Source organism: Gigantopelta aegis, chromosome 6 (assembly GCF_016097555.1).
Source record: "Gigantopelta aegis isolate Gae_Host chromosome 6, Gae_host_genome, whole genome shotgun sequence".
NCBI lineage: Eukaryota > Metazoa > Mollusca > Gastropoda > Neomphalida > Peltospiridae > Gigantopelta > Gigantopelta aegis.
In genome coordinates, this window is record NC_054704.1 from 5852676 (window position 1) to 5873590 (window position 20915).

A 20915-nucleotide genomic window follows, 5' to 3' on the forward strand; every position below is an offset into this window, starting at 1 on the left:
GCCATTATTACTAGGATTTGTGTTAAGCCTGAGTTGCTAGCATGTCATAGTTTTCCAGGATTTGTGTTAAATCTGAGTTGCTTGCATGTGATCGTTTTCTAGGATTTGTTATATCGAAGTTACAAGTATGTCATCCCTTTCTAGGATTTGTGTTATATTTGAGTCATTTGTGGTGCAAAACGTCTGTGTTCACATTATTATTAGAATGGACGGTGTAACGTCGACCACTGACTCCTGCAGTGGTCCCGTCTCTTACGGCATAGTTACGTAAACGCCTTTACCCCGCAAACACACAACTACATCCACTGCAGACGTACACCACTTTTAATATCACGCCGGCTGGCTGGCGGCGTGCGAGGGGCGGTTGACCCCTCGTCACGTGACCAACTAAGAGGTCATCATAACGGGGCACTGACTGTAGATTCGGTGCAATTCGTCTAAATAAATTCGGAACACACCGGCCGGGGAAAACACGGATCATGACCAATGGCCTAGTCTGACGCACTGTCGGGCTAACAGTGGACACTGGGTGGGCGTGTTATAGGAGGCGGAGGCTGGCGCTGGTCAAGTGATTAATTCGAGCATTTCATTTATCGCCACAGCGAAACAGATTTTATAAACAAATGTATACCGGAGAAACGAAAACTTTATATTTTAAATATCTTTTCTCTTTTTTGTCATTTACCGCATGTCAGTCGAAACTGGTGCTAGGATTTTGAGTGTGTAGGAGGAGATTGGTCATAAGTTTTGAATGATTAATACTCACGCAGAATTCTTTCGCCATGAAAAAACAAATGTAAATACTTGGAAACTGAGCAATCACTGATTGAGACCAGGTGGAAAGAAATGTTGAAATTATCCGCGGCGGATTTTGTAATGGATACAGACGGTGGTCGCATTGTGCAATGTCTGACGTCTCGTATAAAACTAGAGTTGTGTTAATGTGCTTCATTTTGCTGTTACGGGTGAACTGGTCTCTGTTGTAATTCTCTACATATCTGTCGTGCTAGCCAAACTACATTTTTGTACACTCAGCAAACTTGCTAGTGTGTTTATCGGTTAAATCTACCGCAATGGCCAACCCAGGAATGTACACAGCGTTAACCCTTTTGATCCTCGTGTCATGCTGTCGGTGTTCCATGTGGGAGTGGGGTCCGGATCTGGAAGGGCCCTGGTGCGCCAAGCGACCCTTCGGCGAGCAGTGTTGTGATGACCGCAACGACGACTGCTCTGTCCCGATCCTCGGCACGGAATGCTACTGCGACGTCTTCTGCAACGCCACGGCCTACGACTGCTGCCCCGACTACTGGAGTCTGTGTCACGGCATCACCCGGCGTCCCAGCCCCACCCCGTTCACCACCCTACCTCCTAGAACTACGAGATTCCCGTCGTCGATCACAAGAAGTAAGTGACGATTGTATTTGTGAGTGTCACAGTTAACATACCGATATTTGGTCATATTTTAACAGCATGAATTAATTTGGCGATTTTATGTTTTAATTTTTTTATATTATATTTTTTAATGTATTCTTTTAAAGGAACAGAGTTTGTAATCTTTATCATTGACGTTGGATTAATTTATTTGTATGTCGTACATCTGAGTAATAAAAGTTATTAAAAAAAAATCGTGAAATTTAAAATATTTATCGATAAATGTATTTAGATTCCCCTAGGCCAATTATGTCATATTTTCTTTGGCAGTTAGAAAACAAATTATACATATGAAATGATTGCAGGCCAAATTATACATATGAAATGATTGCAGGCAAATGTCGATACAGAATCCCTGTAAAAAAAAAACTAGGACGACCATATATGCAGTGAAAATACAGGTACATTGTCGGTCGCACTTTCGCATTAATTATTTCGCTCGCATTAATTTCGTGATTTACATTATTCGCATTCAAAGAAACGTTCATAATAAAAAATACTGTTAACAGAAAATAAGTTTTACAATATGTTTAAAATAGTCAAACTAGTATTATTGATTATTTTGAAGTTATTTAGTCATAATTTTGTGTCATCTGCAAAATGTTTTTACAAAATTCGTTAAGTCTATGAGATATCAGTTTGAGAAATACGCGGCTTTAATAAAGCCTTTGTATCAAACAGTCATAGCTTTATGTGTTTACCACTGGTTTTATGACTAATATATACATGATATCATCGAGTTTCGTATAACAACTCTGCATGAAGCCTGGCGTAGTACAGAGAAGCAATGGGTGTAGTTATCTCAATGTTCTCAATTTTAAACCCATACAGTTGCTTTGTCTTCAAACAAACCTTGTTATAATGTATAGATCACAAGCTGCAGGCATATTCACAATGTAAAACTAGTATATACAACAGAATATAATTGTGTCTATAGTATGTCTATTTAGTTTTAATAGTTTATTCTAAATAACGTTCGCAATTATTATTACTAAAGTGTACAAACAGAAAGTTGCACATTTAAACAGAAAGGTGTGCAGTTATGTCAGTTATAAGCACACTAAATGTGCAATGCATTTACTATCCCACAATTCATGGTTAGAAATAGTATCTATGTCCTTGACACCATGCTACATCAACGACATGGTATACTGTGCTGATTAATAATATATTTAAAAATAGATCAATGCATTTTTCTCCTACTGAGTTGCCACGAAAAATGTTGTAACGATTTCTCTTTATTTCTTCAAGTAGATGTTTACGTTCTGGAGTCCATATGTATTGAATCTTGAGTCAAATAATAACATATGCGCAGCGCAAAATCCTTTGTTTTAGAACTATGACGTATTTTACCTGTTTAGTATCAGTTAACTCCCAATAACAGAAACAGTGTGTTATGCAACATAAGGGTGATAAACAGTTGAGTTTTATATTGATTTATGTAAACAGTTCACTGTAGGCTGTGTGGTGTCTAACACGCGGTTATTGTGACACTTTGGTGTAGATAAATCGAGAGGAAACTAGCTGTCGTCAAACAGGCGGACTTATTTAACAACAACAACAAAATCTCACATTTCTCATATGTATTTCTCACAGACGTCACATACCACGGTTTTTAATACAGCAGTGGTGACTACCGAACGCAGGTGCTCTGCGATTGGACCATGTCTTGCGAGCTGCATGAAGCCCCTGTTTGGTGCGATTGCTGTAAATTAAGACAAAGTATTGTATGGGTGATTAATACGGAAGAATATTGCCTTCCATTGCCCATTGTTCACGATAACCATTTTCTCTCTTGCCATCTTTATTCTTTTTAATTGGAGTTAGTCGTGGTGCACTACAATTACCGTAGATTACCCTAATTAGCAGGTTATTCGTCTTACATGGATATGCGCACGCCCTGTGCAAGATAAGTTGATACTACTCGGGATAAAGCATAATTTGCCACCATACGTGACTCACACTCTGACACCGTCCCAACAGACTTTCGTTTCGTCCTGTGTTTAAAAAGTATCTTCATTGAAAATACTAGAGGGTATATAGCACCAAATCCAATCACATAAAATATAGTAGTATCATGTGTGGTTAAAACTGCTACACACAGCATTTCATTCAGTGTGTACACTTGGATATACATATTACCACTTCTCATAATTAAAGTAAATGAGAAAAATCTGTGAGTTGAGTTGCTAGTTTGAGACAAAACAGACTACCTGAGCTACTTGTACCGATAATTTATCTTCTGTTTTAGGCACCCTTATTATATCAACAAATGAAACAGACTACCTGAGCTACTTGTATCGATAATTTATCTTCTGTTTTAGGCACCCTTATTATATCAACAAATGAAACAGACTACCTTAGTTATTTGTATCAATAATTTATCTTCTGTTTTAGGCACCCTTATTATATCAACAAATGAAACAGACTACCTGAGCTACTTGTATCAATAATTTATCTTCTGTTTTAGGCACCCTTATTATATCAACAAATGAAACAGACTACCTTAGTTATTTGTATCAATAATTTATCTTCTGTTTTAGGCACCCTTATTATATCAACAAATGAAACAGACTACCTGAGCTACTTGTATCAATAATTTATCTTCTGTTTTAGGCACCCTTATTATATCAACAAATGAAACAGACTACCTTAGTTATTTGTATCAATAATTTATCTTCTGTTTTAGGCACCCTTATTATATCAACAAATGAAACAGACTACCTTAGTTATTTGTATCAATAATTTATCTTCTGTTTTAGGCACCCTTATTATATCAACAAATGAAACAGACTACCTGAGCTACTTGTATCAATAATTTATCTTCTGTTTTAGGCACCCTTATTATATCAACAAATGAAACAGACTACCTGAGCTACTTGTATCGATAATTTATCTTCTGTTTTAGGCACCCTTATTATATCAACAAATGAAACAGACTACCTGAGCTACTTGTATCGATAATTTATCTTCTGTTTTAGGCACCCTTATTATATCAACAAATGAAACAGACTACCTTAGTTACTTGTATCGATAATTTATCTTCTGTTTTAGGCACCCTTATTATATCAACAAATGAAACAGACTACCTTAGTTACTTGTATCAATAATTTATCTTCTGTTTTAGGCACCCTTATTATATCAACAAATGAAACATTAATCGTAGGCGTACGGGTGCATGCTAATTTTTCATATTTGCATTACTACCACGCAGTTTCCAAACAAATCACTACGCATTTGCACATGGATTACAACTAATAATGGGAGTAGTATAATGTTGAACATATCTGACAACCACCCACTTACCCATCACACCCCGCCTCCTACGCTTATTACATTAATTGAACATGTACGTCTGGGTATATCTATAATGCTAACTTGTATGTAGGTCTGAGTGTAACTGTTTTGTGGGTCTCGTGTTATCAGTAGGTATGCTCAGAGGTCGGCAATGTGCACACCTAGCTGGTATCAATCGCACAATGTTAGGTCAATATTTATAAGCTTGTAGTCGATTCATTATAAACTGATATTCATTTATGGCGAGATTGGAAAGTAGTGGGTATGAATAATAATGGCCCCTCTCTCTCTCTCCCTCCATCTCTCTCTCTCTCTCTCTCTCTCTCTCTCTCTCTCTCTCTCTCTCTCTCTCTCTCTCTCTCTCTCTCTCTCTCTCTCTCTCTCTCTCTCTCTCTCTCTCTGAAGCATTCATTTTTCACTGACCCTCTCTGAACTGGCTGTGGTGACAGGTGGCGGTTTTGTTTTATGACACCCAGTGTCAGAGTAGCTTGTCAAACAGTCTATCCGACGTATCGCTGTGCGGTAAAACACGACGGGTTGAGTTAAAACATGCGACAGTTTATCGTAACTCTAACACCACTAGGCTGACTACCTGGACTAAGTTTTGGATTTGCAGTAACTCGTGCGTCTTCTAGCGTTATTCTGTTATATATGCGAGAATGTTATTGTCCTCTAGCGTTATTCTATAATATATGTGAGAATGTTATTGTCATCTAGCGTTGTTCTGTTATATATTGGAGAATGTTATTGTCCTCTAGCGTTATTCTGTTATATATGCGAGAATGTTATTGTCCTCTAGCGTTATTCTGTTATATATTGGAGAATGTTATTGTCCTCTAGCGTTATTCTGTTATATATTGGAGAATGTTATTGTCCTCTAGCGTTATTCTGTTATATATTGGAGAATGTTATTGTCCCCTAGCGTTATTCTGTTATATATTGGAGAATGTTATTGTCCTCTAGCGTTATTCTGTTATATATTGGAGAATGTTATTGTCCCCTAGCGTTATTCTGTTATATATTGGATAATGTTATTGTCCTCTAGCGTTATTCTGTTATATATGCGAGAATGTTATTGTCCTCTAGCGTTATTCTATAATATATGTGAGAATGTTATTGTCCTCTAGCGTTGTTCTGTTATATATGCGAGAATGTTATTGTCCTCTAGCGTTATTCTGTTATATATTGGAGAATGGTATTGCCCCCTAGCGTTATTCTGTTATATATTGGAGAATGTTATTGTCCTCTAGCGTTATTCTGTTATATATTGGAGAATATTATTGTCCTCTAGCGTTATTCTGTTATATATTGGACAATGTTATTGTCCTCTAGCGTTATTCTGTTATATATTGGATAATGTTATTGTCCTCTAGCGTTATTCTGTTATATATGTCAGAATGTTATTGTCCTCTAGCGTTATTCTGTTATATATGCGAGAATGTTATTGTCCTCTAGCGTTATTCTGTTATATATTGGAGAATGTTATTGTCCTCTAGCGTTATTCTGTTATATATGCGAGAATGTTATTGTCTTCTAACGTTATTCTGTTATATATGTCAGAAGGTTATTGTCCTCTAGCGTTATTCTGTTATATATGTGAGAATGTTATTGTCCTCTAGCGTTGTTCTGTTATATATTGGAGAATGTTATTGTCCTCTAGCGTTGTTCTGTTATATACTGGAGAATGTTATTGTCCTCTAGCGTTATTCTGTTATATATTGTTATATATTGGAGAATGTTATTGTCCTCTAGCGTTATTCTGTTATATATTGGAGAATGTTATTGTCCTCTAGCGTTATTCTGTTATATATGCGAGAATGTTATTGTCCTCTAGGGTTATTCTATAATATATGTGAGAATGTTATTGTCCTCTAGCGTTGTTCTGTTATATATGCGAGAATGTTATTGTCCTCTAGCGTTATTCTGTTATATATTGAAGAATGTTATTGCCCCCTAGCGTTATTCTGTTATAAATTGGAGAATGTTATTGTCCTCTAGCGTTATTCTGTTATATATTGGAGAATGTTATTGTCCTCTAGCGTTATTCTGTTATATATTGGAGAATGTTATTGTCTTCTAGCGTTATTCTGTTATATATGCGAGAATGTTATTGTCCTCTAGCGTTATTCTGTTATATATTGGAGAATGTTATTGTCCTCTAGCGTTATTCTATTATATATGCGAGAATGTTATTGCCCCCTAGCGTTATTCTGTTATATATTGGAGAATGTTATTGTCCTCTAGCGTTATTCTGTTATATATTGGAGAATGTTATCGTACTCTAGCGTTATTCTGTTATATATTGGAGAATGTTATTGTCCTCTAGCGTTATTCTGTTATATATGCGAGAATGTTATTGTCCTCTAGCGTTATTCTGTTATATATGCGAGAATGTTATTGTCCTCTAGCGTTATTCTGTTATATATGTGAGAATGTTATTGTCATCTGGCGTCATTCTGTTATATATGCGAGAATGTTATTGTCGACTAGCGTTGTTCTGTTATATATGCGAGAATGTTATCTATTATATATGTCAGAGTGTTATTGTCCTCTAGCGTTATTCTGTTATATGTGCGAGAATGTTATTGTCCTCTAGCGTCATTCTGTTATATATGTCAGAATGTTATTGTCCTCTGGCGTCATTCTGTTATATATGTCAGAATGTTATTGTCCTCTGGCGTCATTCTGTTATATATGTCAGAATGTTTTTGCCCCTTGGCGTCATTCTGTTATATATGTGAGAATGTTATTGCCCCCTGGCGTCATTCTGTTATATATGTGAGAATGTTATTGCCCCCTGGCGTCATTCTGTTATATATGTGAGAATGTTATTGTCCCCTGGCGTCATTCTGTTATATATGTCAGAATGTTATTGTCCTCTGGCGTCATTCTGTTATATATGTGAGAATGTTATTGCCCTTTGGCGTCATTCTGTTATATATGTGAGAATGTTATTGCCCCCTGGCGTCATTCTGTTATATATGTGAGAATGTTATTGCCCCTTGGCGTCATTCTGTTATATATGTGAGAATGTTATTGCTCCCTGGCGTCATTCTGTTATATATGTCAGAATGTTATTGTCCCCTGGCGTCATTCTGTTATATATGTCAGAATGTTATTGTCCCCTGGCGTCATTCTGTTATATATGTGAGAATGTTATTGTCCTCTAGCGTCATTCTGTTATATATGTGAGAATGTTATTGCCCCCTAGCGTCATTCTGTTATATATGTGAGAATGTTATTGCCCCCTAGCGTCATTCTGTTATATATGTGAGAATGTTATTGTCCTCTAGCGTTATTCTGTTATATATGTGAGAATGTTATTGTCCTCTAGCGTTATTCTGTTATATATGTGAGAATGTTATAATAGAATAACGCTAGAGGACACTCGAGGTAGATTTGTAGATTTATAATACACATCTGTAGGCATGCTCTCTAAAATATTTACAGATGTCCAGGCAACTTCCACTGTTTGATGACCGTAACCATAAGTTATAAACGAGCCATGGGCTCTGTCTTGTGCAGGTTTTTGTTTGTTAAAGCTTTCTTCAGAGTGTCCGTCAATTTACAGACAGAGTAGGATGTGTGTTTTAGGAATTGACAGACCTTTGGCTCGGCCTTGTGTATAAATACGATTTTGAATGAATGAATGAATGAATGTTTCACGACACCCATGCACGACAAATACATCGGCCGGCTGTTGTGTGTCAAACAATGGTAAATAAATGAATAAATTGAATGTTGTAATTGTTATGTCATTCAAATTATGCCTCTACCAAGACCAAATTGTATGTTTGACAAATATCAGATTGCGTGCCCGCGACAGGCGTTCTCTACTTGATAACGATGATAAGCTTCACAGTTAAGTGGCGATCGTTTGCGTTATCTTGTAGCCTAACATAGTCGTCGACCTACCCTCTGTTTAGTGAAAGCCATTGAGACAAGTAGGCTTATCTACACAACAATTATTTCTAAATATCGTAAGCTTATGTCCAGTCACTTAAATTAGCGATAGCGATTATAGCGCATTGCTTTATTGCCAGCCGTGTTAACCCTTTATACCACAGATCAGCAGACAATGTGCAGCGTATCTTAACGGGATTTGAACATGCTGCATGGATTCGCGAAACTAACCTTTAATGTCTGTTATCGTGTGTTACAAATCTCAACTAGATAATACTGTTCTGCCTTAACTTACTTCAGTGTGCGGGGTCTAGCTGAGTCGGGTGAGCCCTCGCCTGAGATGTTTGTGTCTAACATTGAACCATCTCTGAATAGAGCTTTTTGTTTTCCTTCCAACCTGTGCCCCATGACTGATATATCACATCTGAACGACAAAACCGTGATGTGTATTCAGGGTTGTATCTCTGCACAATGCAGAGTCAAGTGGGCGAAATAGTGGCTGATTCCGTGAATCTCTATTTGGTGTCTCGTCTATAAGAGGACAGCCACTCCCGAAAAGATCCTTTACTAGAGATTGCATCCCTCGTGTACCGCCACAATCAGGACTGACACTCCCAGACCGGTTTACTAAATTTTACCTAGCACCGGACAGATCTCATTAGAATAAATACAGCTGTGGTGACATGTACTCATGAACCACCGTCATAATAGTGATTCATGAGTGTACGTCATCACCAGTGCATATAAAAGATTCATTGCTGTTATCGGAAAAATATAACGGGTTTCCTCTAAGATTTCGTGTCAAGAGTTATCAAATGCTTGACATCTAATAGCCGATGATTAATGCATCAATGTACTTCAGTTGTGTCGTTAAACAAAACAAACTTTAACTTTTAACGTTTAGCTTACTTCAGGATGCTAGAGAAAATAGGTGAAGTCTCGTGTTGACTAGTAGTTTTCTTTATTTTATCAACTTATTTTATCGACCAACTCTACATACCAGATCATGTCTATCCAGTTGTGCCTCCTGTGCCTGTTTATGTCACACATCTTTCATTCCCTCATTAGTGTTCTCTGTGGTATTAGTCTGGCCACATCGGGAAGAGTCCATTTCAGCTTCTACCATTGACGCAGTTCACTTTAGTTCAAGGTGGTTAACGTTCACATTCAGAGCAAGTTATTATACAGCACGCCTGTCATGGGTGCAAGTTCTCACTATTGCCATCATTGATGCACTTTCAACCGTCTGTTATAATTCCTTACAACCAGCACTTATCAATATTGCTATGGCGTATGCTGACTTTATTTTCCACAAAAAAAGCCAGATAGGTGTGAAGAAGTATTTACATATTGCATTGTGCTGGGGTGTGATTAAACATATATTCCATTCCATTCTATTAAATATTGCATAAGTTTTCTTACATCATGATGATCCGAAGGGTGATAGATAAGAAAGATGAGTGTAGGTTTCAGCCAACTTTTGACAGGATTTGAACCACTGTATTCAGGCTGTGAATTCTGTGTCCTAACTACTAAACGACACAGGTCGCTGTTAGCACGTAGAAGGAACCGAGGGTGTCAGGTACCAACAAGAAGAAGACGACAAATGTCTTTCTTCCATGACACAACTATAATGCAGCTTTAACGTACATGAGATCAACAATAATTAGATACAATGCGACTTGTGCTGTGCACATGGACAAACGGACAGATGGCTGGATCGATGGGCGAATGGAAAGATAAAATACCTGACCACAGCCGTTCTGAAACACGGCATTGTTTGTTCGTCGTTTTAACACCTTTGATTGAGGCAAAGAGTTTTACATTACACAATGTACGTTTTGCCAGCATTGTACAACGCCGATGTCGGTTTTAGCGAGAGAAAAGGAATCATGTCGCCTCACAATAGTGGCCGTATCCTCACCAACGTGGTTGCTGACGGTGTCGGGTTTGCCTAATACTCAAACATCTGTGTTTTATAAAGTGGCTGCCTGTCATCGGGAACAACGAGCGGTTTCTCTGGTTGTTCGCCGATCACATCATGAAAGGTTCCAGATTGCAAAGTTTGGTTTTATTAATTGTACTGCTCTTGAAATGGTCTAGAGTTTCTCCACCATGACACTGGCGACTACCTGGCCTCTGGCACTACTTTGTATATCTTAATACACAGCCGTGGTGGAAATGGTTTCCTCGTGTGTATGTTCGCAATGTTTATATTCCTTTACGCCACGGCTCTTCAATCGGAAAGCTAGTTTTTGAAATGTTAGCAAAGGATATTTGTACATATCACTCTCTGATGGATGAAAGAAAAGGTTTCTGTAAGAGATTTGTTCAATCATTTAAATTAAGCATCAACGGCTTGGTATTTTATATTCTTGCCAATGTTTGTTTTCTAAAATAGTTATATGAGTTATATAACCGAATGGAATTAAGTAATGAATTAATTAATGTATCAATGAATTAATTAATTATGTCACTTTAACAATTTCGGAGAGAAAAAGGTACTTTTAGAAATCTTCGTGGGTAGTTGGCAAAAAGGGGTTAATTTATTATATTGTACGCCGTTGGGGTTTGTTCAAACACCATTTTGTATTTTATATATCTTCTTCAAATAAAACAATTTGTATCTTGTTGTACCGTCGGAAGTGGTAAGGTGTATTTTTTCTGCACCTTTCCGCAACTCTACAAAAGAAATAACGTTTTGACGCGTCGTGACGCTACACTTTCAATGACCACTGTCAGCTGTTGTTTCATCTATAGGAGAATCATTATCCACAAGTAAGCAGCATTTATGTAGAAGACAAGGTTCAATGGATAATTTGACAGTTGTGACGACATACCCTCATGAATATCTGCCACATGAGATATAAGGCCAGGTGTTTGCCACACAATAGTATATTCATAATATTTCGGTCGACTTCGTTTCTAGCATGATTCTTAAAGTGAACAAGGTATCCGTAATGCAGGAAGCTGCTTATAAATCTGCAACAGTTGCGAACTAATGAACGTTGCGCATTTTAATTTAATAAACAGTACATTCAGTGGAATGTAAGATGTGACTTTAGTTTTAAAACATTTGTCAACTTGCAATCATGATAGTTGGGTTATTTGTATAACATGCAGTGCTGTTAGAGATATATCAAAGGTCGGTGGTATGGGCTATCTTGTCAATGCAATGGAGTATATAACAGATGCCTTGCTACTAACGGAACATGTAGCCAGTTTCCCTTTCTAAGGCTATATGTCAGAATTACCTAATGTTTGACATCCAATAGCCGATCGATGATTAACATATCAATGTGCTCTAGTGGTGTCGTTAAACAAAGAAAAAACTTTTTTATTGATGTTACAATCTGGTGATGCAGTTATAACTGCTTATTGCAAAATGACAAAGAAAAAACAACTTATTTTCGATAGTTGGGTCGTAATTGCTGTTGTCTTAAACATGTGTGACTACAAATTCACTTAGGACATCAACTCTGCCTAATTGTGTGTAGACAAACACAAACCAATAAACCGTATATAAAATACCTAAACGACAAAAAATTCACAATGTCATCTTGTTTCAATCCGTAACCAAACACATGCGGAAGACCGTTATTTGAGTTCGGGACGCCGTGTGTGTTCGGCCTCCGACGTCATACACAGAGGGTCACATAACGGTTTGATGTTCAGTCCAAAGCAAACTCTTATGTTAGACATGTGTCAAAGTTCTAAGTTCTAATTTGGTGCTAAATATTTTTCCAGTTATTATATGAATATGAAGAAAACCAGAAATAATAGCACCCACATGACTGCTTCAAGTTATCTAGGTCAGCTTAAGGCTAACGTATTGCTATTGCTTATTTCTTTTCTTAATGGTTTTATGCAATTTTTCACATCTAAGGTTCCTTTTACAATTGTGAACACCTGTAAATAATTTACAATACTGATTTAAATGTACCGGGGTGTCGTTAAGCAAACATGTGTTTTCTTCCTACTCAGGACATAATAAGAGTAGCATACCATACTGTATTAAAAACAGTAGTATTTGAGACATTGTAAGAGTAGCATACCATACTGTATTAAAAACAGTAGTATTTGAGACATTCTACGAGTAGCATACCATAACGTATTAAAAACATTAGTATTTGAGACACTGTAGGAGTAGCATACCATAACGTATTAAAAACATTAGTATTTGAGACATTGTAGGAGTAGCATACCATAACGTATTAAAAACATTAGTATTTGAAATATTGTAGGAGTAGCATACCATACGGTATCAAAAACATTAGTATTTGAGACATTGTAGGAGTAGCATACCATACTGTATTAGTATTTAGGACATACCAATATTTAACCGTTTTCTTTATGGACTACTAAAGTATGGTATAACGTATACTATACATGTGTAATATAATAATTATGACATGTCGGGTGTGAGATACGGTACTGTTACAACACCGCTGTGTGTTCACTAGGTGGTAACAAACCTTATTATATACATAGCCGTGAAATATAAATTTACAGCAACCATAAAAATTACATTTTGTGAAATGTCATATTTTCACTGTAAAGTAATATTTTCACTGAAACAGTGAAAATATAGAAGCGATATTTACATTCACATGCTTCCTGTGACCTGATAACCCCTACATGATAATTCGAAGTGTTATTATGTCACTACCTCATAACACTTCCGTTGCTAGCATGATAACCTTGGCGTTGCTATGTGTTATCAGGTCACTAGGAAATGAGTTGTGCGCATGACGGATGTACTTCCCGTAACATTAAAATACCTCCTATTTTTTTTTCAATTCTCCATTATTCGCTCCCATTCGGAACTAGCCAGCGTTTTGCATTAAACATTTTGAAACAAAACAGCAAGTAGCTTCCTGCATAGAATGTTTCCACTAGAACAGCATCTGACGTCACAGTCATTAGCAGCCAGTGATGTAGATCTTCTTCAGGTCACACATAAAATTGCGTTTATTTTCACAGAAAAAGGTATAGAAATCGTAATATTGTGACATAACAGACTTTCAAATACATGTATAACCAAAGTAAAATTTGGACATACATAACGTTTTGGCTGGCTATGCCATTCCCAATATACTTTCGGACATCTCCTATTATCCGACTTTCTGTAGTAGTTTCTACACGATAATACTAATAGGTTCTATACCACTTTTGACTGAAACATATTACACAAATATAACGTGAAAGGTAAACAAAATATTACGGTCTAAATATTATAAAATATTATTACGGTCTAATTATTATGAAATATTATATCAACTATCGATTCACGCAAGAATGACAAACTACTCAATTAACTGAATTAAAGTTAATAACCAATTAAAATAATGATATGTTTTCTGTAATTAATAAAACAAAATTACACATCCGTTGGTGGGAACGTCATGCGTTATTTTTGATAACACATACTGTTAACACGTATAATAAAGCCTTACTACTGGCTGCTCCTAGGTGATGACCATGTCCCCAAAATGAAATACCATCCAATGAAAAAACCCACACACACGATCGAAATCGATTACACTGTGGCGTATAATTGAACCTGACATTGATTTGTCTGTGATGCGTAAGTTAGCTACAAAGACGTTTAAATTTGTTTGTCGGTTTTTTGTTGTTGTTAGTTTTAGGTGTGTGTGTGTGTGTGTGTGTGTGGGGGGGGGGGGGGGGGGTGTCTTGTTTTTGTTTTGTTTTGTTGTTTTTGGGGGGTTCGCTTAGGATATGTGTCCGTAATGGTAGGCTCAGAATACCAACTGCCTGCAGAATGTTGAGCGCTCACAATAATAATTGGACACTCGTAGAAGTCATGACAGCAGAAAGTTGGCCAACTTTCTGCTGGTAGTTGGTAGTCTGAACCTAGCATTACATAACATTTATTTCACAACTCGTTGTTTTAAAACAATGCTCTACATATCTGAAAACTGGCTAAAACCAAATGTGTTCCAGTTTGAGCCCTGCATAGATATTATATTGTTCACAAAACTGACTAAAACCAAATGTCTTCCAGTGTGAGCCCTGAATAGATATTATATTGTTCACAAAACTGACTAAAACCAAATGTGTTCCAGTTTGAGCCCTGCATAGATATTATATTGTTCACAAAACTGACTAAAACCAAATGTGTTCCAGTTTGAGCCCTGCATAGATATTATATTGTTCACAAAACTGACTAAAACCAAATGTCTTCCAGTTTGAGCCCTGCATAGATATTATATTGTTCACAAAACTGACTAAAACCAAATGTGTTCCAGTTTGAGCCCTGCATAGATATTATATTATTCACAAAACTGACTAAAACCAAAATGTGTTCCAGTTTGAGCCCTGCATAAATATTATATTATTCACAAAACTGACTAAACCCAAATGTTTTCCAGTGTGAGCCCTGCATAGATATTATATTATTCACGTTTCGTTATAATAGAAAATATTCTCGGTATCTGTGACGTTTTCATCATAAAGAGATCCGACATTCGTGTTACACAGGTGGGGATTTTCAGACAAAATAACAACATAGTCTGAACTTGAGTTTCTTTGCACAGCACATGCATTTCAATAACACCTATGTAATTGTGTGTGTGTGTGTGTAGCTGTCACTTCGAGTCATGTTTTTGTGTTTTTATAAGGACGTCAAAACGAGTACCTTCCTTTCACAGTGGCCACGCGTGATTACCGCAAAGGCAAACACTGACGAGAGATTTACTCAGGACGAATAACAGTCGGGGCATTCATCTAATTGATAAACTCCGCCACTTACCCCTTTTATCCAGCTAGCCAACGGGGTATGTTTAAAATATATTCCCGACAATTGGGGGAAAGAGATATAGCCGTTCAAAGACACAATGATGGCTCTGTTTGCCCTGTAGATAGACGTCCCACTGACGTTTTCGTGGTACGGTGTGCCGGTTAAATGTTTGCTTGTTTAGACGTCACCTGCACAGCATTACACGTGTACTGAAACCATCGGAGTCGAGTTCGTGGGTCGCAAATAGGTTCCGTGCGGAGGCTAGCCAGCTAGTTTAATATGCCAGACGGTAGGTGGTTGCTACGTGCAGTATTCGTCACCTTTTCAGTGCTGTTTTTTCAAGCAGCCCGAGAGGTGATACTAAAACTCGGACGCTTGTGTACCGTGTTTGTACAATTTTCTTACTAATTACCGATAAGCTGGCCCAAACGTCGTCATGAATACAGATTTGTTTGTTTTATTTTTATTTTTTCAATTTTACCAATCTCATTCACGTTCTTTTCGACTGATGCCAAAGGATGAACATTGTGAGCTAAATATAGAACATAAACCGTATAACAAAAAATCCTCTTAAATGTGTTTAGGATGGAGAACATTATTTGTATTTCATAACACAGCCTGATTATTGAAAAGAAGTGACGGGTTATATCGAAATTATCACAAAATACACTACAATGCAGTACAATACTATACGATGCAATTCTATACTATACTATACTATACTATACAGTGCAGTGTAATGGAATACAATCTTTATTGCACCTTTGTATGTAGCCCGAGTACTCTGACTGTAAGAGAGCTAGACGGACATTTGGACATAAATACGCTCTCATTACAGTCAGAGACCAAGCTATGTATTTTTGGGGCAATTGTCGACAACCAAAAAGGTGTCAAAGATTTCCGCTCTAATACCGTAAAAATCCTATGTTTGACGTCAAATACATTTACATCGACCATTTTCGATTTACTTGATTAAAAAAAATTCAGATATTAGTCACTAATACACACACTACAGAATGAAACCCGACAGCACCCACATTCAGCTAAGCTTCGGCAAACTCCGGACAGCAGAATTCTAAGTTCGCCCACCTATATCGTGACGTTGTGTCACATGATCGCCCACTCAGCCATTCCGTCTTCCAGGGGCCGTCTCAAAACGACAAGTGTCCGACAATCAAAAAAAAGTTTTTTTGTGTAACGACACCATTAGAGCACATTGCTACTAATGATAAAATGTAGCGGATTTCCTCTCTAACACTATGATAAAATTACCAAATATTTTACATCCAATAGCCGATGATTAATGAATCAATGTGCTCTAGTGGTGTCTAGGAAAACATTTTCAAATTCGGGAAAAACAATTGAGAAATCCGGGCAAAATGAGCTGGCCTATCACTTATCACCATGTAATTTCATCATTCTACCCACAATATTAGTTGTAATCCATGTAAAAGTGCGTGGCGATTCGTTTGGCCTCCCCCCCCCCCCCCCCACACACACCCACCCCACCCCACCCCACCCTTGCAAAAATGGGAGCCTGTACGCCTATGCGATTCTTTGTGGAACAGCCCTAATAAAAAAAAGTTTTAAAACCGTGTTATTAACGGGTGACTATCCTCTCTTCGCCTGCCCGGGAGGACATCATAAAGTTGTCAGTGAACGGTTTATGAACGAAAGTGTTAATTTACGACTCCGTGTCCAGCACTGATCGTAAGAGTTGCACGTAAGAGACGGACTTCACCTGACAGTGTTTACGTGTTTGAGGACCCCATAATGTCGGCATTGTTTATCTACCAGCCAGACGAACTCGAGAGGCTTTTGTAATCTGCTGCTCGATAGCCGTTAATCATTTCTTATAACATGCGACTCAGAGACACGGTCCCAAGTCGGGCCTCTGGCATCCAGAGGCGGGACTTGGGAAACACATGCTTGAAGCCTTAGTGGTATATGAGCATGTTAAAATATTAACAACAACAACATCCGAGACATGATAAATGATGGGGTTATATACTGTGTCGGTACACCGGGGTGGGGGGGAGGGCAGGCAGGTTGTGTCTGTTCTGGTCAGAATCCACGAACCGCAATTGGATGACGTAGAGCGGGACGTTGTCCAGTGGTAAAGCTCTCTGATGCACGGTCGGTCTAAGATCGATCCCTGTTTGTGGACTCATTAGGCTATGTGTCGTTCCAGCCAGTGTACAACGACTGGTATATCATAGTCCGTGGCATGTGCTATCCTTTCTGTACGATGGTGCATATAAAAGATTCCTTGCTGCTAATGAAACAATGTAGTGGGTTTCCTCTCTAAGACTATATATGTCAAATTACCAGATGTTTGACATCCAATAGCCGATGATTAATATATCCCGTCGTGCGTGTGCGACGACTCAACTCTCTCGTACTTCTCCGTACTGGCGGCATAATAAAGAAGAGTTAACTATTTTAGAAAAGAAAACAGCAGAAATAATATAAAACAATTACTAATTTTAAAAAACGGTGAGAAAAAGTTTTCAAAACCACGTCTGGGTATGATGTGGCACAAGGTGAAAGAGAGAGAAGAAAGGGGAAATATCTCGGCAAACATGCACAGCACTGTGGTCTCCCAGCACACATAAAAATACTAAAATAAACCAGTTTAATACTAACATATTAAACTTCAATATGTCAAATTAACAAATGATTGACATCCAATGATTGACAGCCGATGATTAATATATCAATGTTCTCGTGATGTTAAATAATAGAAACTTTGTTTTCAACTGAATGTAGGCATATGAACGAAATGAATCAATGGAATGAAGGAGCGGGTCAAATAGGAAAATCCGAAAGGGGTTTGAGACTGCTGATTGCATTGTACCACAGACGAAAGTTCCATGTCAAAGTTGGAGTAAAAGTAGCTGTGTCTCTGATTGGCAGTAATATGTGACATTGATTATTTGTGCAAATACGATTATCCATTGTCAATAACTAAATACACGTTTAGTGAGTATACAGTTCTTATGAAGTAAACACTAGAGTTTGGAACCAGCACAGGGTACTCCCAAAAATTAAATTGCGATTTTCAACAAAAATAACACCATTCATGCAAATCCATCCCCCACCCCCCATTTTCATGCAGGTAGATTAAATGTGAGGTGTCACACTTTTTATTGCTGTACTGCCTGGGTGTGTTGATGCGCCGCTTATATCAGTTTTATTGCTGTACTGCCTGGGTGTGTTGATGCGCAGCTTATATTAGCTTTATTGCTGTACTGCCTGGGTGTGTTGATGCGCCGCTTATATCAGTTTTATTGCTGTACTGCCTGGGTGTGTTGATGCGCCGCTTATATCAGTTTTATTGCTGTACTGCCTGGGTGTGTTGATGCGCCGCTTATATCAGTTTTATTGCTGTACTGCCTGGGTGTGTTGATGCGCCGCTTATATCAGTTTTATTGCTGTACTGCCTGGGTGTGTTGATGCGCCGCTTATATCAGTTTTATTAGTAAACGTTAAGATCACCGGCAATAGGAATTGATTTCGTACATTGGGACCTGATCTCATATGAAAATGCCATGTGCATGTGCCATTGTTCAGGTGGCCATTGTAACAGAACATAGCTTGCATTACACAAATATAAACACGTTCTGAAGTACACGAGTAACGTTTACAGATCCGTACCTAATCCGTATTATAACAAAAATATCGACTGTTTACCTCTCTTGGACCGGCCTCGGTGGCGTCGTGGTTAGGCCATCGGTCTACAGGCTGGAAGATACTGGGTTCGGATCCCAGTCGAGGCATAGGATTTTTAATCCAGATACCGACTCCAAACCCTGAGTGTGTGGTCCGCAAGGCTCAAATAGGTAGGTGTAAACCACTTGCACCGACCAGTGATCCATAACTGGTTCAACAAAGACCATGGTTTGTGCTATCCTGCCTGTAGGAAGCGCAAATAAAAGATCCCTTGCTGCTAATCGGAAAGAGTAGCCCATGTAGTGGCGACAGTGGGTTTCCTCTCAAAATCTGTGTGGTCCTTAGCCATATGTCTGACGCCATATAACCGTAAATAAAATGTGTTGAGTGCGTCGTTAAATAAAACATTTCTTTCTTTCCTCTCTTGGAGAATTTGTTTTTAATCCTCTTGGCTCTATTCTTGATAGGCTGTCGATCAGTTTTATAGTCTTTGCCAACTTGATATGTGTAACAGCAGGATTAAATAACACTTTACAATGATCCCAACTAAGTTGTTTACACACTATGATATCCTTCGACAAATCTTGATTAAGCTTAGTGTCAAATATTAGCTGTCACCTTACTTGAACTGTTGTTGTTGGAGGAAGAATGGTGTTCCTTGGGTCATCTGTCGATACAGAGGTCTAGAGATAAACGTGTTCATATTCAGCTCGTTTTAGACACACGGCTAATATATATATATATTGGAAAGATATGATGGCTAGATAAATTTTTAATATTTTCTGTCACTGATAAAAAAAATATATAGCTTTTTGGGTTGAAACTACTTTTGCCTAAGTTCTGATTAGCAAAGGAATGTTGTATTGTTCAAATAAATTATTGTTTTATATCCAGTTGATGTTGTTTTTTGTGTTTTTTTAAATAAAAAAATAAATTGTTGTACAGTACAGGCTCGAGGCTGTTCGGACTGTCTGTCTCAGTACAGGCTCGAGGCTGTTCGGGCTGTCTGTGTCAGTACAGGCTCGAGGCTGTTCGGACTGTCTGTCTCAGTACAGGCTCGAGGCTGTTCGGGCTGTCTGTCTCAGTACAGGCTCGAGGCTGTTCGGGCTGTCTGTCTCAGTACAGGCTCGAGGCTGTTCGGGCTGTCTGTGTCAGTACAGGCTCGAGGCTGTTCGGGCTGTCTGTCTCAGTACAGGCTCGAGGCTGTTCGGGCTGTCTGTGTCAGTACAGGCTCGAGGCTGTTCGGGCTGTCTGTGTCAGTACAGGCTCGAGGCTGTTCGGACTGTCTGTGTCAGTACAGGCTCGAGGCTGTTCGGACTGTCTGTCTCAGTACAGGCTCGAGGCTGTTCGGACTGTCTGTCTCAGTACAGGCTCGAGGCTGTTCGGACTGTCTGTCTCAGTACAGGCTCGAGGCTGTTCGGACTGTCTGTGTCAGTACAGGCTCGAGGCTGTTCGGACTGTCTGTCTTAATACAACCGTTGGTGGGATACGAACTCAGCACCTACCAAATAATATGGCCACTGTGCTGTTAAACCTGATATGATCATCGCAGATGGTCGAGCAATTATGAACGATAACTGACCCACTTTGTGGTCACATCAGGTGTTTCGTCGGCCCACGCAGTGTCAAACAGTGGTATTTCGCCGCATTATTGTGCCCCACATGCGCCTAGTCGCATACCGTAACGGTAAGCAATAGGCAAATTGTTCCATCCAGATAGCACGAAATGCCAAGTGTCTGCAACACTGAGGGAGTTACACAGTGCCCGTTCCTTGAGCGTGAGAAAATGTCAGGAGGTTGTCTAACAAATGTTGCACAAAATATCGCTTGATTCACGATGCGGTATAGAAAT

The 20915-nt window shown here is 38.4% G+C and overlaps 1 protein-coding gene across 1 annotated transcript in view; it reads left to right on the forward strand.

Moving 5' to 3' along the window:
* Positions 1-424: 424 nt before the first annotated feature.
* LOC121376459 (uncharacterized peptidase C1-like protein F26E4.3) overlaps positions 425-20915 on the forward strand; it is a 38897-nt gene continuing 18406 nt past the window's right edge. The window contains exon 1 of the mRNA XM_041504333.1: positions 425-1404. Within this exon, the coding sequence (XP_041360267.1) occupies positions 1074-1404 (331 nt within the window). The 5' untranslated portion in view covers positions 425-1073. The remainder of the gene's footprint in view (positions 1405-20915) is intronic.